Source organism: Pleurodeles waltl, chromosome 7 (assembly GCF_031143425.1).
Source record: "Pleurodeles waltl isolate 20211129_DDA chromosome 7, aPleWal1.hap1.20221129, whole genome shotgun sequence".
Classification (NCBI taxonomy): Eukaryota; Metazoa; Chordata; class Amphibia; order Caudata; family Salamandridae; genus Pleurodeles; species Pleurodeles waltl.
The window spans coordinates 98104261-98129826 of record NC_090446.1 but is presented as its reverse complement, the minus strand read 5'-3'; the positions used below and the strand labels follow the sequence as shown (position 1 = coordinate 98129826).

The following is a 25566-nucleotide window of genomic DNA, read 5'->3' as shown; positions in this document are numbered from 1 at the left end:
AAACAGGGATTACATGACAACAACAGACTTAAGAGATGCTTACTTGCACATCCAGATGAACGCAAAGCACAAGAAATAGGAGGTTTGTGGTCCACAAAAAGCATTATCAGGACAGAGTTGTGGCTTTCGGATTAAAATTGGCACCAAGAGTGTTCACAAAGTGTTTAGCAGTGATTGCAGCACACCTCAGTAGGAAGGGATCTATTTGTATCCATAAGTGAACAACTGGCTAGTGAGAATGCCACATACTAAACATGCCAACAGGATATGTCAGATGTGATGGAGACACTACACACTCTAGGTTTCTCCTTAAACATAGAGAAGTCATCACAACCAGAACAGAAGAAGGGGTTCTTGGGAGCAAAATTAAACTCAATTTTCTCGCAAAAGCGTTTCCCGGCGACAAAAGGACTCTGTCCATGTTAGGGGAGACTTTCTTGTGCCAGAGGGGCAAGCTCTGACAGTGAGGACAGTGGGGAAATTGTTAGGAAAGATGGCATCATACATTCCTTTTATCCCATATGGGAGACTACAGGTGAGACCAATCCAGGATTGGCTTCAGAATCAAGGGTCTCAAGTGAAGGGGCGTTGGAAAGATCTAGTGGTGGTCACGCAGAGGTTTCAGGAAGGCATGAAGTGGTTGAACAGGAACAAAATTACTTGGGGAAGACTTTTTCTGCAACCAACTCCAGCAGAAACGATAACCACAGATGCCTCTCATATTTGTTGGGGAGCCCACATGGGCTCACTAAAAGTAAGAGGAATATGGACCAACCAGGGTGCAGTCCAGCACATCAATTGGCTGGCATTAATGACCGTTTGGCTTGCTATGAAAGCATTCCAAAAGCACATTCATAGAAAGCCAGTATTAATTCAGAAAGACAGTACAACAAAAATGATCTACATTAACAGGGAGGGACTCATTTGCCACCCCACTCAAAGTTGGTCCAACATCTCTGGAGATGGGCAATTCAGAGAGGCATAGAGATTCAGGCAATTCATCTACCAGGAAAAGGGAAATGCGAGGCAGAGACGCTAAGCAGACAGGCCTCATGTTCGCACAAATGGGGGGTAAACCAAAAAGTAGTGCACGACATTTTCAAAAAACGGGGAACACCAACAATAGACTTGTTTGTAATGCCTTGGAATGCAAAATGGCAAAATTTTGCCTCCAGACAACCACACCCTCAGTCCCTGGGGAATGCCCTTTCGATAGACTGGGCAGGGACATTTGCATACGCTTTTCCACCAGTACCCTTATTACACAAAGTGATCAAGAAATGCAAGAGAAGCCAGATGGCGCTAATACTAATAGCATAGCAGTGGGGGAGGAAAAACATAGTACTCGGAACTGACATAGTTACACCAGAGAAATTTCCAGTGTCAGCCAAGAAGTCAGGATTTGCTGTCCATGGAAAAGTACTGCACCCAGAATCGGAGTTTTTCAAATTAACGGTTTGGCTGCTGAAGACTTAGAATTCGGACAAACCTGTTACAAGGAAATGTTTTATATGGCAAAAATGAAAATATTTACACTTTGGTGTGTGAATAAGAAATTAATTAAAGGGGGGGGTTACAAAGGAAAATATAGTTTTGAAATATTTAACCCATCTACTACAGGAAGGGCTTTCTTACTCTTCTTTAAGAGTTAATCTGCTCACTACAGTAGCGTATGCAGGAGGTCAAATGGGAAGACGTTTCTTCACATCATCAGTGGTGAAAAGATTCCTACAAGGGGCAAAGATGATGGCACCTCCTAAGAGGGTTCCAGAGTCCCCTTGGAATCTAAATCTAGTGCTTTCACAACTCATGAGAAAACTGTTTGAGCTGTTAACACAAAGCTACTTTGCAGACATTAACGTTAAAGATTGCGTTCTTCATGGCTATTACTTCCTTACACAATTAGTGAGTTGCAAGCACTCACTATTCAAGAGCCCTACTTTCAAATTACAAAGACAGGATTGTCACGAGGACAGATACTTTTTTCTTACCAAGCGTGGTTTCCCAATTCCGTATTAATCAATCTATTCAGATACCCAATGCCTTTCAAAATCCAAAGACACGTGCGGAAAGGAGTCTGCATACATTGTATGCAAGAAGTTGCATCATGTATTATATTGAAAGAACAAAACACTTCAGGAAATCACACCAATTGTTTGTAGCATTCTCAAAGAACTATCTGGGAAGGCAGTATCAAAGAACACCATTGCAAGGTGGATTGCGCAACTGATCCAATTATGCCACTCAAGCACAGGAGAAGTGTTATCTAGGGCACCAGGTGCACACTCCACATGGAAGAAGGCAGCTTCATTGTTTTTTTTTGTCAAACACTCCTTAAAAAGAGATTTGTATGGCAGCAACTTGGGCTTCAGTGCACACGTTTATGAAACATCATTATATTGATATACAAATGAACAAAAGTTCAGGTGGGACAAAGGGTGTTGAAGCATTTATTTTCAAATCAATATCCATCTTCAACCCAACCACCACAATAGAAAAAACTGCTTTCAAATCCATGCACAGCATGTGAATCCAGAAAAGATTCATGCTGCAAAACAGTTTCTTACCTGTAGGTGTACTTTTGCAGCTTGAAGATTTTCTAGATTGACAAGCAACCCACCCACCTCGGCCAGGAAGATGGAAGAGAATGGGAAGGAAAACCAAAAGAATCTGAAGGTGGCAAAGTGGAGTGGAGATTTCAGGAAGAAGTGGGACAACGTCACAAGGGTACACCAAATAGAGGCTCCATTGACGCCCATCGACAAACAAATGTAGAGACAGAAGGAGGACTCAAATATGTAGGAAAATAGGAGAAAGTTCGGACACAATTTCTAGATGGCGGAATAATGCACAGCAGATTAATCCAGAAAATCTTCAAGCTGCAAAACTACACCTACAGGTAAGAAACTTTGTGTTTTAGCCAGCCTGCCACCACCAGACAAGATTCTGGCCCCCTAATGAGAGAGCATTTGCTCCCGGGCGGTCAGAGACAAAGCCTGCTCTGGCCGAGGTGTTTTCACACCCCACTCAACAGGATGACCTGCACATCAGCATTCCAAGGCAGGGGCTTTCAAAGAAGTCCCTTGGTATGCAGATATGGCTTCACACAAAGGAGAGATGCTCTCCCCCCACCCCCCAAAAAAAATAAAACAGGCATATTTTTTGGCACAGGGACAGATGGGAAATTTTAGTATTCAAAGAGGTATAACCAACCCTCGGGTCATTCCCACCCCTAAGGCGAGCTGCCTGATGTGAACACCACATTTAGAAATCTATTGTCTTGGTGTTGGCAGATTTAGGAACTCTACGACAGGGTTATGCCCACCACCCACAGAAAGTGGTCATTTAGGTGGTGGTGTGACCCTAGGGCTGAGTAAGCCCATTGGCTACTATCCTGTGCCCCCCAAACACCCCTAAATTCAGTACTTGGGGGAGCCCCTGGCACCAGGAAATCTGATTCCTGCTGACCTATGAAGGAAACTCAAGAGCTGCCAAAGCAAAGCCTGAGGAACAAGCACCTGACTTGGCCTCAGCCCCACCGGCCTGTCTGCTGTTCTTGCCAATTTGCACCTAAGTCGACTCGTCCTGCAAGCTGATGTGCCTCCAAAATCATGGGAGACTTGCCTGCCTTCAACAAAGACCCAGGAACTCCTGTGGAGCAGTAGAACTGCTGCCCTGCATCTTGCAGGCACCCCAAGAACCCTGAGAGGACTGCAGACCGTAAAACTCAACACCGGAAAGCACCACTGCACTTGTGCGTCCTAGTCTGAGTTGAAGTGGGCAAGCAGTGCCAACGTGGTACCCCAGCCCTCCAGAGTCCAAGCCCACCTTGGACTTGCCTACTGTGGACTCACCAATGCCCCCTACAGCCTCTGCCTGCAGGCTCCCTAAACTGCGAGTGCTCCCGGTAGAGAAAACCTGACTCCTCTGGACACTGCTGCATTCTGTCGCCCCTGGGCTGTGGAGAAGAGGACCAAAGGTGCAACCCCCCAAACCTGCAGCCTCTTTTCAACCATCCAGTGCCCATGGGCCACCCAAAACCGTACTACACCTCTACACCTCTGCACCCGGCCACCCCAGTGTCACCCGGTTTGGCCTGTTGGTGTGGTCCTGACCCTTGGTCATTAGTTACCTCAAGTCCAGGAGATTGGCCCCGTAAGTCGCTGTACTGTACCTGAATGCTGTACTTGTTCTCTCCATAGACTAACATTGCAGCTTCTGAAAATCGCAGTCGACTTCTCACAACTGTAATGTTTTGTTTTTTCTTGCAAAAAGTACTTACCTGGTCGTATTGATTCTGGTGCCTAAATAGATAAAAAGTTACTTGTTTTTGTAAATTGGTGTGGATCTCCTGCTTGAATTGTGTGTCATTTATTGAATGTGTATTTGCAGATGTCTAACACTCCTCTCTGATAAGCCTGAGGCTGCTCAACCGCACTACCCTCTTACAAGAATGCACACAGCCATTATGGTTTTATTTTAAAAGTAATGCTTTGCCGTTGTTAGCTTTGATTGCGCTGGTGTTTTTTTTTTCCAATGTCGGCCAACTCTTAAGAAAAAAAAATCATCTGATAAAAGACTTCTAGTTGCAGGTTCCTTAGCTTTGAATTCCAGTCAGACTGGATCTGGAGATTTTTCTTGAGCGGTACCCCTGCACGCCGTTCGGTGGTGTCGATTGGCTCTGTCCTTCGTCCGCGTCGTCCGCTCCGAATATGATCTCGCAGGTCCTCTATAGGTGCTGATGTCTGTTTTCTTTTCACGACTTTCCATGTCAACAGTGCAGAGCCATGAAGAACACTAACTACTGGTGCTTCAAAACTAAGGCCATGAAAGGGTAGTCCCTGCCCCTAGAAATCCGTTCAGAGCGGGGAGGATGGGTGGTTTGGTAAGGAATCTGCAACTAGATATTGTCCCTACCAGATAAGGCGTTAGTGAAGGTAAGTAGCTTGTTCATCTGAAGGTAATGCGGAGGTAAGTAACTTGTTCATCTGATATAGACTTATGGTTCCAGATTCCCCTACCTTTGAACCTAAGCAATACTATATCCGGAGGTGGGTCTGTGAACCACAATCATAATAGAAAGTCCTGCAGGACCGAACGGGCAAAGTACCTGTCCCTGTGGACAGTCAGTAGTGTTTGGTAAACATGTGCAGAGAAGCCCATGCGGCCACCCGAGAGATGTCAAGGGGCTGGAACTCCATGTGCTAATGCAGTGCTTGCGGCTGTAGCTCTGGTAGAATGAGCAGGCAAAGTTTCAGGTGGTTGCTATTTGGCCAGTGCGTAGCAGACCTTAATGCAGAGAACAACCCATCTGAAGATAGTCTGCTACTGCACTCCCTGACCTTTCTTCCCACACATAATCATCCATCCAGAACTCTTCTGTACCATCAAGGTAGAGTGCCTTGGGTCCAGGCAGTGGAGTCTCTCCTCTCCTCAGGAGGATGTAGGGGTGGGTAAAAAGTAGGCAAGGTGATAGATTGGCTTACATGAAGGGGCATATACACATTTGGCAGAAAGGAGGCCCTAGTATGAAGCAACACTTTGTCACTGTAGATGGAAAGGTAGGGCAGCTTAGATGACCATGTCTGCAGCTCACTCACCCTGTGGGGAGTTGTAATAGGCACAAGGAAGGCTGTTTTCAAAGTGAGAAGCCTGAGAGGACAGTTGTGGAGAGGCTCGCAGGAAGTGCACATCAGAAAGGTCAAATTCAAATCCCATTGTGGGATACTGAGTGGGGATGGAAGAAAGAGGTTGAAGGCCTTTAAGGAAACTATTAACAATAGGAGACTTAAACAAAGACGGTTGATCAGGCAACCTCAAAAACGCAGAAATAGCAGACAAATAACCTTTGAGAGTGCCCATAGTACTAGATATTGTCTGTACCAGAAAAGGCGTTAACAAAGGAAAGTAACTTGTTAGACAAAGCCAATAGATCTCACCTAGGCGAGATCTTTTGGCTTTGCCACTGCTAGTTGAAGTAGCTGCTGCCCACAGAGCACACTAAAAATGTTATAGGTGAAAGTATCATCCATGTAGTGGTGGAGGTAGTCAGGGCTAACTTTAACTGTGATCTGTAATGTGAACACCCCTCTTTCTGTCTAGAAGTTCACCCGCATGAAGGAGATTTTTGGTTCAGATTCAGTAGCTATAGTCCTTTGGAGCTAAGGACTATAGCTAGAAGGAGGATGATTACATGGAGGCTGATCACCTTCTGTCACTTTGCAATACTGATGCTGGCCTCTATTTAGTTTGCAAAATGTTAGTTGTTGAATACTTCACCAGAAGTTGACATTTTCTCCCCATTTGGCCCTGCCTTAGCGGGCTTTATATTTCTTGACCATAATTTCTAAGGTGGAAGAAGCCTTGGGATTGACTTCATCTTCTGCATGAGTAAAATCTCACAACCGGACACACACTTCTGTAGCAATCACAGAGCCCTTGCTTCCATTAATGAAGCACTCCTGAACCCTATCAAGGCTTCCTTGGAGTAACCCTTTTCAGGCCCAGCAGAGCAAATTACTCAGAGCTGAAGGCTTCCCCCACAGAGACCTGCACTTTTCATTCACTCACCTGTCACCGGAATGTTTGGTGTTTTAAACGGTCATCAACGCAGAATCCCATTTCCTTTCCTTTGGCACCATTGATAGCCAGTGCAAGAAACTTGACACTGTCAGGTTTTGCCTCTGGCATTGTGACCCCTCTGTATGGCTAATGCCACACAACTTTTAGGCTGATACGTACATGCCTTCTATGAATTGGGGAAACTCCGTTATCAGCCTGCTTGAACATATGAGGAGGTGAGGACCTGGATGTGTGCCAAAACAGATCTTAAAGTGCAACCTTGGCTTTGTGATGTTATGGATTGGTTTGTGGCAATAGCTGTTAAGCTGCCTGCATGCCTCATACTTTCCATTGGACTTTCTGTAGATATCTAGGCTATGCTCCTTTGATGGCAAAGAATTGAATGGTCTGGTCTCCCCTGCACAGCAATACCACCAACAGTATTGGAAATTCTGTGGTTATTGAGGGGGCTATGCAGTTTTGGTATTGGTTGCAGTCCCAATCCGTTCAAATTCCAGAACAGCTATATTGCTCCTATCGGGGCCTTTATATGGGTTATCACCAGCGGCAACTATAGTCTGGCTATCCGCCACAGGCTCTGATTTTTCCAAACCCCTCTCATTCTTCCATTTTGCACCCTGATGGTAGGAGACCACAACAGACCTCTGAGTCATCTAGCTGAACTACTGGGGCTATGTCCTATCTTTCACATCCTTCCTCCCCCTATCTCTTTCAGAGGATGATTGCCTCAGTCATAATGGAGCCTTAGAAGTGGTATCTCTGGAAAAGAGGCACTGGACTTTTCTCCATTCACTTCTTGATCTTTAAGCGGGATGTGGGCTTGATCTGTGTTTTATGAACCAGTTAATTTGGCAGGGCAATTTCAAGATTCTGTCTGAGTAACAACCAGTTGTCCTTGCAGTCAGAAGAATCAGTTTGCTTCCTGGAGGTCTAGGGATGCTAACTTTAATCTTCTGATTCCCCTTGCCCAAAGGCCCTGCTTGAGGTCTATGGTGGGGTTCTTGCACTTTCTGTTTGTTGTACTCCCATTCAGATTGGCAGCGGTTTCATGCGTTGTTAAAATGTGCTGGCAATCATGGCAGCTTTGTGGCAGTCAGGAGCCAATGTATTCTTGTTCTTGAATGACTGCTTGGTGAAAGAGTCCTCCCCAGGTCTTTCCAGGAGACTGTGGCTCTCCTGCACAACCTGGGCTTTACCATGCAGTGGTTTCATGTCACAGTTTCTCAGGGTGGTGCTCGGCGCTATGAAGTCCTTTCCTTTTCTGTGGATAGCAGATATGTGGGGGATAGTTCTGATGCATCTGACTAGAGTTTGGAACCAGGTCCTGCATTTCTTGTGCAACACAAAAGGATGACGGATGGAGTGTTGAAGCTTTTTAAACACTCACCCCCAGTCACAGATCTGGGTTTAATCCATCAGTCTTTTGCTCACCATGCCACCCCAGTTAGGACCCAGCCATATTTAAATCAGTCTTGACCCTGTTCCCTATGGGAACAGTCCAGCCCGAACTGCCAAGCCAGGTCCTCCCTGGACCGGAAACAAGCATCCTAGGGCCGCTCGCTAAGCCACTGGATTCAAGCTAGCTTGGCTGATGAAGGGTGATACCCTGAAACCGGTCCCCGGATGCTTGTTTCCTGTCCAGGGAGGACCTGGCTTAGCAGTTCAGGCCGAACTGTTCCTATGGGGAACAGGGTCAAGACTGATTTGCATATAGATGGGTCCAATCTGGGGTGAAGTGGCGAGCAAAATAACGATGGATTAAACCCAGATCTGTGACTGGTTGTGAGTGTTTGAAAAGTTTCAACACTCCGCCCATCATTTTATTTTTTGTGATCCCACATTTCTTGTGCAGAGCAGTGAAAGCATATAAATGAGCTCCAATTGCTGGTCCACATTCTTGCCCTGAGGTCTTCTTCGTTTCCATCTCTGGGGTGGCATTGGAACTTAAGGATTCTGTCATTCAACATCACTTCTGTCCATTATATCAACAGAGTAGTGTGAGTGTGGACCTTATATGAGGTGGCGATTTGCCTGTCAGCATGAGGGTAGTGGTAGGGATTCTTGTCAGTTCTGGCCCATTTGGTGATTAAGCAGTGGGATGTAGAGTCTATTTGCCTTCCAGATTGGGTTGCCGATATTGTCTTGATTAGACAGTATACCACGAAATCCATGTAAGCAGACCGCCAGAATGGGTTTGTATAATGGTGCCATTTGGAGAATATTAATTCTTTTGATTCTCAGCAGTCGAGCGTCCTGAAGTGTGCATTATCCCTTGGAAACTATGGTCTGGTGGTGGCTGCAGTTTAAGGATCCCTAGCAAATCTAAGTTTGTGTCCTTATGACCAACTTCCCTATTTAAATTTCCACCGTTGATTTATTTTCTTACACGTTTGCTCTACCTGTTCCCTCCCACTTGGTTTATAAAACTCCAGTTTTGACTTTCATGATGGCATATCTATCCAGCTGATGCATCGTTGCCCAATTAAACTATCGGATAGAGACTTCTAGTTGCAGATTCCTTACCTTAGAATTTCCCCCAGGCGTCAGACTGGATCTGGAGATTTTTCTTCGAGCAATACCCTTGCGTGTCCGTAGGTGGCGTTGGTCGACTCCGCGGACGTAGTTGGCATCGTAGTCGCTGTGATGATGTCGGGAGTAGAATATCGATGCCGCGTTCGCGCAGTGACGTCAGTTCTTTTCTTTCCGTGCCACGCGCTGATCTGGAAAAGAGCTACCCTGGTGTCTTTTTGACCGAATTACAGTTTTGTTGAGTTTTGTGAGAAATTTGGTGCGTCGAGGATGTCCCAGAAGTCCGGTTTCAAGCCGTGCGAGGACTGTCATCGTACAATGTCGGTGACGGATCCTCATCGGGTTTGTCTGTGGTGTCTCGAGCACGACCACGACCCAAAGTCGTGCTCTGAAGCCTGGGCCATGCACTCAAAGGCTTTGAGGGAGCGGTCCCTAAAGCTCATGGCGGCCTGGCACTCGACTCCGCTTAAGTCCTGGCCTCGATCGAGAGGAAGGTCTTGAAACCGGTCTCCGAGCCATCACCACTCGTCTTCTTCCAAATCCTCGGGTCAAGATAAGAAGTCGTCGTCAAAGAGATCCTATTGCTCTCAGACTTCTCCCCGTCGCTCGACTGGTGTGACGTAGGAGGAGCGTCCACGCACAAGGCCTCCGTCCTCTGAGCCTGTGTCTGGGTCAAATCCGTGCTTCCCCGAGTTTGCCGAAGCGACCCCTGCCCAGCCTAAAGAGTTTTATGAGGCCATGCGCCTCATCTTTGGGCGGTCCGACCCCCAATACGGTGTCTTCGGGCCCAAGGGGTTCGGATGAGGTGGCTTCAGCTCTGGCCACTGAGGTCACCTCCAGATCCGTACGCGGATCCGCACCGACGCCGCTCACACCCTAGAGACCTTCCCCCGGCGCTGGGTCGATTGTTGATGCCCCCGACGTTGGTAGTACCCACTATCGACGTCGACCCGATTCTTATCCCCGACGACTCAGCATCGGAGCGGCGTCGGCCGACGCCACCTTCGACGTCGATGGGGCCTATCCGCCCCAGATCGGATTCTGACCCTTTTTCTTATGGGTACGAATGTGGGGAGGGATTGGAGGGGTCCCTGGACCCTTATGAATACCAGGATGACCCATCTTTGGACTGGGCTCAGGAATTGGGCAACGCCAGTGGTCTGGATACTTCTCCTGACGCTGGCATGCTGTCTCCTTCTACCGTAGCTACAGCGGAGGGAGCGACTTATGGTATGGTGGTCAGTAGGGCAGCTGCGGTCCTTGGTCTTGAGCTTCCCACTGTTGAGGTCAGGTCTAATCTCCTGACGGAGGTGCTTCAGCCTGGGCTTCTACTTCAGAACACGTGGCCGTGGGACAGGGAACCAGAGGTCTGCCCAGTCCACCTCTGCCCCCGCTGCAACCTCCAAACCCTCAGTCTGTCCCCTCACTCCTGTCCAGTTGGTGGCAGGATTCGCCATCACCTGCCCCACTGGGAATACATCCCCACTTTCTGATACCAAAAAAGGACAAGGGCTTACGTCCTATCCTAGGCCTTTGAGACCTAAACTACTTCCTCAAGAACGAAAAATTCAAAATGCTCACCCCGGCTCAGGTTCTGTCTGCCTTGGACCCAGGAGACTGGATGGTAGCGTTGGACTTGCAGGACGCTTATTTCCACATCTCCATCCTGCCTGCCCACAGACGTTACCTACGATTTGTGGTAGGTCATGAGCACTTTCAGTATACCGTGCTCCCCTCCGGCCTTACCAGGAATGACTGGGCCCAAGTCATCTTGGTGGCTCCGGACTGGGCATGGAGAGTATGGTATCCAGAGCTTTTGAGCATGTCCATCGATCCTCCACTCAGACTGCCTCTTCGGGCGGATCTTCTGTTGCAGCAACAAGGGACGGTTCTTCACCCGAACCTGTCCAACCTCTGCCTTCATGCGTGGAGATTGAGCGGCGGCAGTTGGTTACTTTTGATCTTCTACCCGAAGTGTGCGATGTTATCTTGGCAGCCAGGCGTCCCTCAACCAAAACTGTATACGCCTGTAGTTGAAAAAAAAAATTATGGCTTGGTGTACCAACAAATCTGTTGATCCCCTTTCTGCTCCTCTATCCGAGGTTTTTATGTTCATTCTTTCTTTGGCCCAGCAGGGCTCTGCTTTGGGCACCCTTGAAGGGTATTTATTTGCCATTTTGGCCTTCCTTATGTTACCTGATCAGCCCTCACTTTTTAAATCCCCTATTGTGAGTAGATTCCTAAAAGGCCTCACCCAATTATTTCCTCCCACTCCATTTATCATGCCTCGGTGGGTCCTCAATCTTGTCCTTACTTATTTGATGTGTACTGCTTTTGAGCCAATGCATAGTTGTCCCTTGCAGCTCCTCACCTTCAAAACTGTCTTTCTTGTTGCTATCGCCTCTGCTTGCAGGGTGAGTGAGCTTCAGGCCCTTTCCTCAAAGCCTCCATACTTGTCTGTACACCCTAACAAAGTAGTGTTGCGCACTAAGGCTTCCTTCCTTCCTAAGCTGGTTACACGTTTCATGTAGGCCAGTCCATCACTCTGCCGACTTTCTACGCACCCCCACACCCTTCCCATGAGGAGGAGAGACTCCACCGTCTGAACCTAAAAAGAGCGCTGGCTAAAAAGGGAAGGCGGTGCAAAAGCATACCATCTCTCGATGGGTGCTTCTTTGCATCAAAATGTGCTACGCTTTGGCCAAGAAGCAACCTCCTGAGGGCTTGCGTGCTCATTCCACCAGAGCAATTGCTGCTTCCACTGCATTAGCAAGCAGAGTTCCTGTCCTGGATATCTGCCAGGCAGCTACGTGGGCATCCCTGCACACGTTTGCTAAACACTACTGTCTGGACAGTCAGGTTCATTGTGACGGCTACTTTGGTCGTTCGGTCCTGCAGGACTTCCTAGTATGATCTTGGTTCGCAGCCCACCACTGAGGATGGCATTACTTGGCTATCTATTCTAAGGTAAGGAATCTGCAACTAGAAGTCTCTATCAGATGTACAAGTTACTTACCTTCGGTAACAAAATATCTGGTAGAGACATAGTCTAGTTGCAGATTCCTTACCGCCCACCCATCCTCCCCACTTGCAAACTGATTTCTAGGGACAGGGATTCCCATTTCAGATCTTTAGCTCTGGCGCACCAATCTCCGTGTTCTTAGCAGCTCTGCGCTTTGGCGTGGAAAGTCATTAAAAGAAACTGACATCACTGTGCAAAGGTGGCATCTATATACTACTCCCGACGTCATCACCATGACGCCGACTGAGTCGACCGACGCCACCTACCGATGCGCAAGGGTATTGCTTGAAGAAAAATCTCCAGATCCAGTCTGACGCCTGGGGGAAATTCTAAGGTAAGGAATCTGCAACTAGAATAGGTTTCTACCTGATATTTCGTTACCGAAGGTAAGTAACTTGTACTTTTACTCTAAAAACAGCACTGTTGCTGGCGATTACTTCTACTTGTGAGGTCTGAGACCTTCAGGGTCTTAGTTTTTTACCTTTTGACAAGCTAGGCCTTTGTACCTGCCATTCTTCTTACCCAAAGTAGTTTCTACATTTCATGTGGGTCAATCTGCTCCCCATTCCATCTTTCTTATAGCCTCTGTATCCAGTCAAGGAAGAACGAGGTCTCCATAGGCTGGGACTGCAGGTGTGTGGTGCCGTAGAACATTGACTGCATGAAACATGATAGAGTTGATATCTTGGTCTTTGCAGGCTGCACTAAAGTTGAAATGGGCAATGCAGGGCAAGGTTTTGTAAAAGGTGAAGCCCATACCTCAGAGCCACTCAGATGTTGTGGTAGGACAGAAGGAAAGCTGTGCATAAATGAACGCTGTCCAATTTCATCACTCTTACTAAATTTTTTTTTTTTTTTTTTTAAGTGGGCCAGAATGCCTTGCAGGCAATGTGAAAAACTGAAGCTCTTAAAGGAAAGGTTTACGTCACGTTATTGTTGCTTAGGGGAGTTACATACATTACTGAATCATGTGGCGCACTTCTCACCCAAGTCACATTAAACTTTTTGCTGACTTTTTTTTTTTTTTTTGTAAATAATGATTTTGTGTGTGTGTGTGTGTGTATATATATATATCTCTATATATATATATATCTCTATATATATATATCTGTTCGATGGCATGTGTAGCTGCAGATACACATGCTGTGCACAGTCCGCCATCTGGTGTTGGGCTCGGAGTGTTACAAGTTGTTTTTCTTCGAAGAAGTCTTTTCGAGTCATGAGACCGAGGGACTCCTCCCATTTGGACTCCATTGCGCATGGGCATCGACTCCATCTTAGATTGTTTTTTTTCCGCCATCGGGTTCGGACGTGTTCCTTTTCGCTCCGTGTTTCGGGTCGGAAAGTTAGTTAGAATCTCGGAAAAAATCGTCGGTATTGTTTGCGTTCGGTATCGGGTTAGTTAGAACAAATTGAGACCGAATTTTGAAGAGCTCCGGTGGCCCTTTGGGGTTTTTTCGATCCCCCGTCGGGGCCTGGTCGGCCCGGCCACGTGCGACTTTAAGGCTGATGGAACGGACCCCATTCCGCTTCTGCCCAAAATGCCATAACAAGTATCCGTATACGGATCAGCATCTGGTCTGTAACTTGTGCTTGTCCCCCGAGCACAAGGAGGATACTTGTGAAGCCTGTCGAGCGTTTCGGTCGAGGAAGACGCTGAGAGACCGAAGAGCCAGGAGACTACAAATGGCGTCCACGCCGACAGGTCAAGAACGTTTCAAGGAGGAAGAAAAAGCTTTCTCCATCCGCGAGTCGGATTCTGAAGAACTCGACGCCGAAGAAACACACCAAACCGTGAGTAAGACGTCGAAAATCAAGACTCACGAGAAGTCCACAAAAGCCCAGGGGACGCCACCGCCAACAGGCCATGGCTTAACCCGAAAACTAGGTGACCGATCCAAGGCATCGAAAAAGGGCATGCTGGCGTCGAAGTCATCCGACTCCGGTCGAGATACCGCCACACAGCAACCTCGGAGCCGAGACAGCGGCTCCGAGAAACTTCGGCACAGAGACAGCGGCACCGAAGAATTTCGGCACCGAGACACCACGCCGAAAACAAAGAAGGTTTCTTCGGAGCCTAAAAAGACTTCCGAAAAGATTTTGGTTCCGAAACATCCAGCCTTGGAGCCGAAAACTAGTTCCTATACAGAGGAACAAGGATTAACCTCCCAATTACATAGATTTGGAGAGGAGCTTCAAGCGGTAGAGCCTGACTACACGCAAAGAAGGCTTCATATTCATGAGGACACAGGGAAGATAACCACTCTTCCCCCAATCAAAATAAAAAGGAAGCTTGCCTTTCAACAAAAGGACAAGCAACCACAGGCAAAAGTGGCAAGAAAAACAACCCCGCCACTGTCTCCACCACCATCAACACATGCATCACCAGCAACAACTCCACCACTGATGCACTCATCAGCTCATACTACAATGAGTCAGGATGATCCCGATGCATGGGACCTTTATGATGCTCCAGTGTCTGACAACAGCCCAGACTCCTATCCCACAAAACCGTCACCACCTGAGGACAGTACATCTTACACACAGGTGGTCGCAAGGGCAGCCGAATTTCACAACGTCACCTTACATTCTGAACCAATTGAGGATGACTTTCTGTTTAACACCCTATCCTCCACCCATAGCCAGTACAAAAGCCTTACCATGCTCCAAGGAATGCTAAAACATTCAAAGCAAATATTTCAGGATCCAGTTAAAGGCAGAGCCATAACTCCAAGGGTGGAGAAAAAGTACAAGCCACCGCCAACAGATCCAATCTATATTACAACACAACTAACACCAGACTCAGTAGTTGTCAGGGCAGCTCGTAAGAGAGCCAACTCTCATACCTCAGGAGACGCACCACCTCCAGACAAAGAGAGATGCAAATTTGATGCTGCAGGAAAAAGGGTTGCAGCACAAGCAGCAAATCAATGGCGTATTGCCAATTCACAAGCACTTTTGGCAAGATACGACAGAGCTCATTGGGATGAAATGCAACATTTCATTGAACACTTACCCAAGGAGTTCCAAAAAAGGGCGCAACAGGTGGTAGAAGAGGGACAAAGTATCTCAAATAATCAGATACGGTCTTCCATGGATGCAGCAGATACAGCTGCAAGGACAATAAACACTGCAATCACGATACGAAGGCACGCATGGCTGCGCACTTCAGGGTTCAAGCCGGAAATCCAACAAGCTGTGCTCAATATGCCATTTAATGAACAGCAATTGTTTGGGCCGGAGGTTGACACTGCCATTGAGAAACTCAAAAAAGACACCGATACAGCCAAAGCCATGGGCGCACTCTACTCCCCGCAGAGCAGAGGCACATTTCGGAAAACACCTTTTAGGGGAGGGTTTCGAGGTCAACCCACAGAAACCACAACCTCACAAACAAGGCCTACTTACCAGGGTCAATATCAGAGGGGAGGTTTTCGGGGACAATATAGAGGGGGCCAATTCCCAAGAAATCGAGGAAAATTCCAAGGCCCCAAAACTCCTCAAAATAAACAGTCACTCACAAGTCACACAACCCCATCACATAACACTGTGGGGGGAAGACTAAGCCAATTTTACAAACTTTGGAAGGAAATAACAACAGACACCTGGGTCTTAGCAATTATCCAGCATGGTTATTGCATAGAATTTCACCAATTCCCTCCAAACGTCCCACCGAAAACACACAATATGTCAAAACAACATATAGATCTTCTAGGACTAGAAGTTCAAGCATTGCTACAAAAGGACGCAATAGAATTAGTGCCAAATCTACAAAAAAAACTCAGGAGTTTACTCACTGTACTTTCTAATACCCAAAAAGGACAAAACTCTGAGACCAATACTAGATCTCAGAACACTAAATACCTACATCAAATCAGACCACTTTCACATGGTCACGTTACAAGACGTAATCCCACTGCTCAAACAGAAAGATTACATGACAACATTAGACCTAAAAGATGTGTATTTCCATTTACCAATACATCCTTCATACAGGAAATACCTAAGGTTCGTATTCCAAGGAATACATTACCAATTCAAAGTGTTGCCATTCGGAATAACCACTGCGCCAAGAGTTTTTACAAAATGCCTGGCAGTAGTAGCTGCACATATCAGAAGGCAGCAAATACATGTGTTCCCGTACTTAGACGACTGGTTAATCAAAACCAACACGCTAAGACAATGTTCACAGCACACAAACTACGTCATACAGACCCTTCACAGGCTAGGTTTCTCGATCAACTACGCGAAGTCACACCTTTTGCCGTGTCAAACACAGCAATACTTAGGAGCGACAATCAACACAGCAAAAGGGATTGCCACTCCAAGTCCACAAAGGGTTCAAACATTTCACAAGGTAATACAGGCCATGTATCCAACACAAAAGATACAAGTCAAAATGGTAATGAAACTCCTAGGCATGATGTCTTCATGCATAGCCATTGTCCCAAACGCAAGATTGCACATGCGGCCCTTACAACAGTGCCTAGCATCACAATGGTCACAAGCACAGGGTCAACTTCTAGATCTGGTGTTGATAGACCGCCAAACATACATCTCGCTTCTATGGTGGAACAGTACAAATTTAAACCGAGGGCGGCCTTTCCAAGACCCAGTGTCACAATACATCATAACGACGGATGCTTCCATGACAGGGTGGGGAGCACACCTCAATCAACACAGCGTCCAAGGACAATGGGACATACATCAGAGGCAGTTTCACATAAATCACTTAGAACTGTTAGCAGTATTTCTAGCGCTGAAAGCATTTCAACCCATAATAACCCAAAAATACATTCTTGTCAAAACAGACAACATGACAACAATGTATTATCTAAACAAACAAGGAGGGACACACTCGACACAGTTGTGCCTCCTAACACAAAAAATATGGCATTGGGCAATTCACAACCACATTCGCCTAATAGCACAGTTTATTCCAGGGATCCAGAACCAGCTAGCAGACAATCTCTCTCGAGATCACCAACAAACCCACGAATGGGAAATTCACCCCCAAATACTAAACAATTACTTTCAAATTTGGGGAACACCTCAAATAGATCTATTTGCAACAAAAGAAAACTCAAAATGCCAAAACTTCGCATCCAGGTACCCACAAGATCAATCCCAAGGCAATGCTCTATGGATGAACTGGTCAGGGATATTTGCGTACGCTTTTCCCCCCTCTCCCTCTCCTTCCATATCTAGTAAACAGGTTGAGTCAAAACAAACTCAAACTCATACTAATAGCACCAACATGGGCAAGGCAACCTTGGTACACAACACTACTAGACCTTTCAGTAGTACCTCATGTCAAACTACCCAACAGACCAGATCTGTTAACACAACACAAACAACAGATCCGACATCCAAATCCAGCATCGTTGAATCTAGCAATTTGGCTCCTGAAATCCTAGAATTCGGGCACTTAGACCTCACACAGGAATGTATGGAGGTCATAAAACAAGCTAGAAAACCTACCACTAGACACTGCTATGCAAATAAGTGGAAAAGATTTGTTTATTACTGCCATAATAATCAAATTCAACCTTTACACGCATCTGCAAAAGAAATAGTAGGATACTTACTACATTTGCAAAAATCTAACCTAGCTTTCTCTTCCATTAAAATACATCTTACAGCAATTTCTGCTTACCTACAAATTACGCACTCAATTTCATAGTTTAGGATACCAGTCATAAAGGTGTTTATGGAAGGTCTAAAGAGAATTATACCACCAAGAACACCACCAGTTCCTTCATGGAACCTCAACATTGTCCTAACACGACTCATGGGTCCACCTTTTGAGCCCATGCACTCTTGTGAAATGCAATACTTAACGTGGAAAGTTGCATTTCTAATTGCCATCACATCTCTAAGAAGAGTAAGTGAGATTCAAGCATTTACCATTCAAGAACCATTTATTCAAATACACAAAAATAAAGTTGTTCTACGGACCAATCCTAAATTTTTACCAAAAGTAATCTCACCGTTCCACCTAAATCAAACAGTAGAATTACCAGTGTTCTTCCCACAACCAGATTCGGTAGCCGAAAGAGCACTACATACATTAGACATCAAAAGAGCACTAATGTACTACATTGACAGAACAAAACTAATTCGAAAGACAAAACAATTATTTATCGCCTTTCAAAAACCTCATACAGGAAATCCAATTTCAAAACAAGGTATTGCTAGATGAATAGTTAAGTGCATTCAAACCTGCTATCTTAAAGCTAAAAGAGAACTGCCTATTACACCAAAGGCACACTCAACCAGAAAGAAAGGTGCTACCATGGCCTTTCTAGGAAATATTCCAATGAACGAAATATGTAAGGCAGCAACATGGTCTACGCCTCATACATTTACCAAGCACTACTGTGTAGATGTGCTAACTGCACAACAAGCAACAGTAGGTCAAGCTGTATTAAGAACATTATTTCAAACTACTTCAACTCCTACAGGCTGAACCACCGTTTTTGGGGAGATAACTGCTTACTAGTCTATGCACAGCATGTGTATCTGCAGCTACACATGCCAACGAACGGAAAATGTCACTTACCCAGTGTACATCTGTTCGTGGCATTAGTCGCTGCAGATTCACATGCGCCCACCCGCCTCCCCGGGAGCCTGTAGCCGTTTAGAAGTAGATCTTAAACATTTGTAAATATATTACTTAAAACTTTATTATGTACATACGCATTCACTCCATTGCATGGGCACTATTACTAGCATACACAACTCCTACCTCACCCTCTGCGGGCAAAACAATCTAAGATGGAGTCGACGCCCATGCGCAATGGAGTCCAAATGGGAGGAGTCCCTTGGTCTCGTGACTCGAAAAGACTTCTTCGAAGAAAAACAACTTGTAACACTCCGAGCCCAACACCAGATGGCGGACTGTGCACAGCATGTGAATCTGCAGCGACTAATGCCACGAACAGATGTACACTGGGTAAGTGACATTTTCCATACACACACACACACACACACACACACACATATATTGGGAAGAAAAGTGGAATATAATTTGGGGTGGACAAGAGTCCACTTGAAAGCAAAATGCCACCATGCACCAAATATCACACAAATTAAATAAAATTTACTTGTATTCACTCCCTGGTAATGAGACGCAAATCATTCAGTGTTATATCAACGGCAATCAATAATGTATTCTAAGAATTGCATGCACAGTAGAATGTCGCACAAAACACAGTAAAATTCCTCAACTCATTTTAAAACAGAGAACGCTTTTGATTATGAGTAAAATGAGACCAAAACACCAAACACAATGAGGGAAACTGAAGATTTACATTTTTAAAAACGTAAGTGAAAATAGTGCCAGAAAGCACAGAGCACCAATGATGGTCTTTTGAAGCGGTAGATCAGGACCTAGATGGATCTTGAGCCCAACTGCATAGGAGCCCTGGTCGGATACAAGTGGATTAGCCCAAATGCATTTCTGGAAGTCAAAAAAAGTTCAGTGTTCTAATCCTAAAACATTTTTTTTTTTTTTCGAAGAAAGTTATCTTTCCCCAGTAAAAATCTGAAATTATAGCATCTGCTTTGGAACTGTGGTTGGATACCTCCTGCAACCTGGTCTTTTTAAGGCTCTTGAGCTTTCGAGATGTTTTCTTGGAAAAAGATTGTAAGTCCCAGAACAGAAAGGGATTTTGCTGTTTTTTCAGGAAAGCTAGAGCCTTTCAGCGAGGCAAATCTGAAATCGATTCAGGCACCATGGAACAGCTGATTGGGTATTTGCTGCAGTAGGTCTCCATTGTTCTGGAGCTTGAGATGAAAAGTTTACAAAGTTCTTCTTGGTCCCAAGCAACTATGGAAGTACACTTCAAAGCACTCAGGACCACAGGGGGGAAACTTTGAGACAGCAAAGCCCAGTCCAAGTTCCAGGTGCCATTGGCCAGCAGGACATTAAAAAAAAAAAAAGCCTCTTGCAGCTTTTTGTGTCCCTGTAGCCATACAGTAGGTCATGCAGCTGACAGTTGGAGTTTGCATCTTTGTTGTGGTTACAAGGGAGAGCAGGTTCAGTCCTTTAGAGCTCTTCGTAAGTCAGACAGCAGGTCCAGTCCTCTTCTGACCTTTCACGGGTCCTGAAAGTGTTCCGAGGAAGGCTGGGTGAAGATTTAGCTTTGTAGGGTTCACCAGCCTGTGGGTGGAAAGGCTCCTGTGAACTCTCTAACCAACAGGGTAAACCCTACCCACTTTTTCAGCAGTTTGTTTTCCCTGTGGCAAACAATCCCACTGTGCCCCTTACCCTCAAAGTCCAAGATGGAACCTTTCTTCCTTTTGTGCAGAGCCTGTTTTCCCACTCAGAATTGTGTCCATGGTAATGAGCATCCCCCTCTGTGGTAACACAAAAGTAGTTCTGAGGCATAGCTTTCCTCCAACTTGATTTAGTGACAGCCTGACTAGGGGTACAAAAGCTGGGGCTTTCCAAGTGTCATGTAACTTTAACATGTAATAGGACAGGCCCCTTTGAAGTTACTTAAGTTTCTGGATCCACAGCCATTGGTCTTCCTGCCAGGGGAAGAAAACACCTCCCCAATCCCAGCTAATTCTCTCTGCTCTTGGAGCAGTTTTCATTCCTCTCGCACCTAATTCCAGCCAAGGACAATCTGGGCAGGTCCTGGAGAGCTCATTCAATTTCTCCTCCATCATCTTCCGGCAGTGTAAAGGTATATTTAATAAAAATCCAACTTTACCATTAGATTTTATTTTTATTAATAAATATAAAAAGTCTTTGAATGGGGTCTGTTGCTAGTACAGGTCAAGCGTTATAGATTAAAGTTTATAATCTTTACTTTGACATTTCCTGTGTACCGGCTACAGTCTAACCAGTGACAATGTTGTTTTGGGTCTAGTCACTGGGGGAACATGCAATTTCTAATGTCGCACATGTCACACTTCTAAATATTATGCATCCTAGCATGTGGGCAGCAAGATGTGCTAAGGGGTGACTTTTTAACTTTTAAAATCAGGCTTTCCTCCTTGTAAATAAGGTGATTTCGATACAGCTGTGCTGCTGGTATCAGGCTTTGCAGTACATAAGTGCTGCAGCCGACAGGTTGCAGTTAACTCTCCATGCCCTAATGTAGTTCTGCACCATATAACATCCCTTATAGGAATGTTAAATGTGCCAATCGTCTTTTAAGCTGATAATGACATGTTTTCAGGGTAAAAGCACGTACACTGGGCACTGAATAGCAGTAGCAGTGTTAGAGTTAAATATTACCAGCATGCGAGTCTTAAACATTTAAACTGGGGTGACCCCCCCAAAAAAGATCACTTTGCAAAATTATGTAAAGGATGTAATTTATTTTTCACACTGTATTTAAAAATATTTACTTTATAGTATATAGAAGCTGGCAAACTCAGTATAAAAACGTGTGTGTTTACTGCAGTCTAGTTGTGATGTCTTTAGTTGCCTATTTAAAAATGACGTAGATGTTCAACTGTAAAAACTAATTACAGTTGAGTTGTGACGACATAATGCCTCCTACCAGAGCTAGCAGCCAAAGTGGAAGACCTGTCATGGCGCGTCACTTCAGCTGCAGTTTATGCAACGAAATTGAGAACTGGCTTTTCATTGTTATGATGTTTTTCTTAAACAAAGAGTGACCAGATAAAAGGTTTATGGTAACATGTTGTTCGTTTCCACAGAGTTCATTACAACAAGGACATTAAACTGATTCTAATATATTTGTGCAACTAACTGCTTTCTGGTGTGTTTAATTTTGCACTACAGATTGCGCTTTTATTCTTTGCACGTGCAACCATACGATCTTTCTAGTATGAAGCAGCTAAAACTGGTCTATGGAAATGTTGATGGGGCTGACCATGTATTATATGGACGTATAATATGGAATGAAATAACTTTTGCAGTAAGTTAAAAGGAAATTCCAAATCATGCCTTAGTTCCATAACCTTACAAAGTAATTCAGCCTCGTTAATCCCTATGTTCGCGGAATTACTCAGTGACTTGCAGTAGCCTTATAACGTGTATCGGGGGTACTTTACCCCATAAACTAGTTGTTTTTACACCTTTCTCATGCAACTACTGGATAGTACTCAGCTTAAATTGCTGATGAATAGTTAACTGCTGAGCCTAAATGCGAAAGCTTCAGTAAAGGTATTTGAGGTTGACAGCAAGCATAAAAAGACCTTTGTGTCTGTTTTGAATGAATTTTTAAAAAACATGTTTAAACCTCCTAGCTTTTATTGAACTACTCTAGTCTGACCCTTGGGTTATGAACCTGTCTTGGAAGTGTAGCAGGGCAGGCACACAATGGATGCTTGAGTATTGCGTTTCACACAACCTGCGCCTGTAGACCTGTGTAGCTTCAGTCAGCCTGTCGACTCGTCATGTTTGACCGTGAAAGACTGTTAGTCACTGTGTGCTTAAGATTCTATAGTTCTTATGTCTTTTCTTAGTAATCCATTTTGGAAACCACCCAAGTGCATTGAATGCATCTAGTTTACAGGCACTATTGATTAATTTAGATCATTTCATGTTTTGGAGAAAGAAATATTTTATCAAAGATAAATCTGCAGCAAAATAAATTAATATATGTTCTACATAAAAGCAGTTTTAATTGTATTTTTTTATACCAAAGGCCAGGCGAAGGGAACATAGATCCTTGAAACCTCTGACATTTGTTTTGATAATTCTTTGAAATAAAATCACCCTTGGCTTCACCAATACTTCAGTTGAATGTGTATATTAGTATTTGAAACATTAAATTAATGTTAACTCCAAATTGCGGTCTCCCCATAAATTCTTCTATGAAGTAGTAGTGGATTAGTAGTTAACGGAGTTCCTCCAGAGGAAACATGACACAGAAGGGTCATTGGTGTGATTGATATGATCAGCCAACTGCTACATAGCAAATGTGTAGTCTGATCTCATTGAAGCCTACTAACCTTCCACTTTTCCTCTTGCTGCAGGTATCCAACACAAGTACGACAGCTTCGGGAAGCTCCAGTTCGGGAAACAGCAGACAATTCACGCGGCAAAGGATAACACGAGTTAACCTCAGGGACCTTATATTTTGCTTGGAGAACGAGCGTGAGACAAGCCATTCACTGTTGCTATACAAAGCATTCCTCAAATAGAAATGGGAAAGATGAAGGCATTTTTGATGGATACGCCTGAGGACGTTGTTTTCTACCTTTGCAGATTTTGCCTTTTTATAATGCGCAGATGGGGTATCGTCAATGAAAAGAATCCTGAACCTCTTTACACGGAACAGTTTTATATTCCGGTTTATAAACAAAAATCTTTAACTTGAAGAGAGACAGTACATTTCTGTACCGGCGACGGAACTCGATAGAGGCCTGTGGATATTAAAGGACAGTTGAATCTATACTCATCTCTTGAGTGGCCTTCTAGCCAAACAAGCCATATATAGACTGAGAAGGATCTTTCGGCAAATAATCTGTCACACTTGGTCAGAACTGTAGCAGTTGCAACATTAATTGTGCATTTTAGTTCAATTTTAACAAAACTTATTACATAAGTATGTCTACAGCACATGACCTCATTTCCTATCAGTTTTTTGTTTTTTTGTTGTTGCTTTCAGTTGGCAAAAACAAACTGATCCCTACCCTATTTATATATTCCCTCCCTCCCACCCTTGTTCAAGCTCTTGAGTGACAAAACAGTTTTTGCCACATTGCCTTTTTTTTAATTTAATATTTTTAATTTTTTCACCCAGAAATTCCATGCAGGAGGCCCACTTCTGAATTTGCTGTTGGCGTCTGTAAGGAAAAATTATATATATATATATATAAATACATATATAAAATAAAGCGGGAAGAACAGCAGAATTTTAATTCACTACAGTTTGTAAAGCTGTAAAGTCTGAAAGTAAAGTGAAAAATCTTTTCAGCATAAATATATTTTACTTGCACTGTGTATTTTAGCTGAAGTGGGAGCATAGATATGAAATCAAAGTTTGAGAGGATTCATCTGAGAAGTATCTCAAGTGTATGTAAATCAAGTGTTGAAAAAATGGTTGATGGTTTTCGTCAGTAATTGTACATACATTTTGGCACATAACAAATTGCTCTGTAAAACCATAATTATTTTGCTAAGACTGTATGCAAGCTGTGGGCCGACTTTTAAAAAGTCCCTTCTTTCTACCTATTTTTTTATTGCAAAATATACTAATTGGTTCTTTATATTTTCAGAGGTTAATGTATTAAATTGTCTATTGATAGTACTTTTATGACTGTAAATATTTGGCTTTTTCTCGCGTGAACTCTCATGTTAGAACTGAATTATCTGGCGTGTAAACTAAAGGCTGATCAGTATTTTTATCAACACCTGACAAACTGTTACACCTTTTATTTGTCTTTTAGGAAATCCTGTCTTACCATTTTTTCATGTAAATTTTGCACAGTTACTTGTTTATATGTAAATATTTTACTTTAAAAAATGAAGTTTTTAATTGCTATTGTTTTATATAGGATTGAAAGAAAAAATTAACTCCTTTATTAAAAACAAATTTATCTGTACTGTGGTTTGGCCTCTGTTTTTGGCTCCCAAGTTAAGCCTGGCATGTTTCTTTCTGCCCGCTAGTCCATTTTGAGTTATTAATGAATAAACTCAGTTTGTGCCTCTGATTAATTGTAGGATCTTTAACAAATCTTAATCCCTCTGAAAGATTGAGTTTAAGGCTCCTTCCGCTATTATATATATATTTTCTTTTTTACTCAATTTTATCAGCAGAGGGAAAAAAAAACATTCTTCACATTTTTGTGATTTGAATGTTTTGCAGGTTCTTCTTACCATTTTTAAATATAAAAATACAACAGGCCACCTCCATCAAAATTAAAAACAAGATCATCAAAGGTAAAAGAGGTACATGAAGAATCATGTAGTAAAGGCCAAGCATTAGAGGTATAGCTGCGAAAGAGCAAGCAAGACTTGCAGATCAAACCTCAGTTCCCACCTGTGGTGTTGCAGTGGTACACAGCCTCCCAGCTTTACTTGTGCACCCTTTCAAAGCATCAGACCTATAGATTCCAGTCTTACGGCTCACCGACTTAAAATTAAAAAAGTTGTCCTAATCCTAGAAAAGACTTAGACATTAAAGGTTTAGGGTCGCCAGTAGAGTTCAAACAAGGTGTCTGGCTTATGTGCTTGAAGCAATAAACTGTTTCCAGAATCGGTTGCTGCGTTTGCGGTAGTTGGGTGTTACATCTTCAGCCACATGGAAGTCTTTTCATGGAAGATACTGCTGTAGTGGAAAACGTGTAGAGACAAAAGCACAGGAGAGACTAAATCACCAATTATCGAAGTCCTCCTCTTAATGATTTTAACTAAACGATTTAGCAGGTCTGGTGACTGACTTGAACAAAGCATTGAAGGGAGGAATGTAATCTATGTTTAGCCTTGTGGTTGTAGGCTTTAC

General features: G+C 44.2%; 1 protein-coding gene across 2 annotated transcripts in view; it reads left to right on the top strand.

Annotated features, from left to right (window-relative positions):
* Positions 1-24667, top strand: part of TAF4 (TATA-box binding protein associated factor 4) — a 262275-nt gene extending 237608 nt beyond the window's left edge. For both annotated transcript variants that reach the window (XM_069243139.1, XM_069243138.1), the window contains exon 16: positions 23096-24667. In XM_069243139.1, the coding sequence (XP_069099240.1) occupies positions 23096-23263 (168 nt within the window). In that variant the 3' untranslated portion in view covers positions 23264-24667. The remainder of the gene's footprint in view (positions 1-23095) is intronic.
* The last annotated feature ends 899 nt before the right edge of the window (positions 24668-25566 follow it).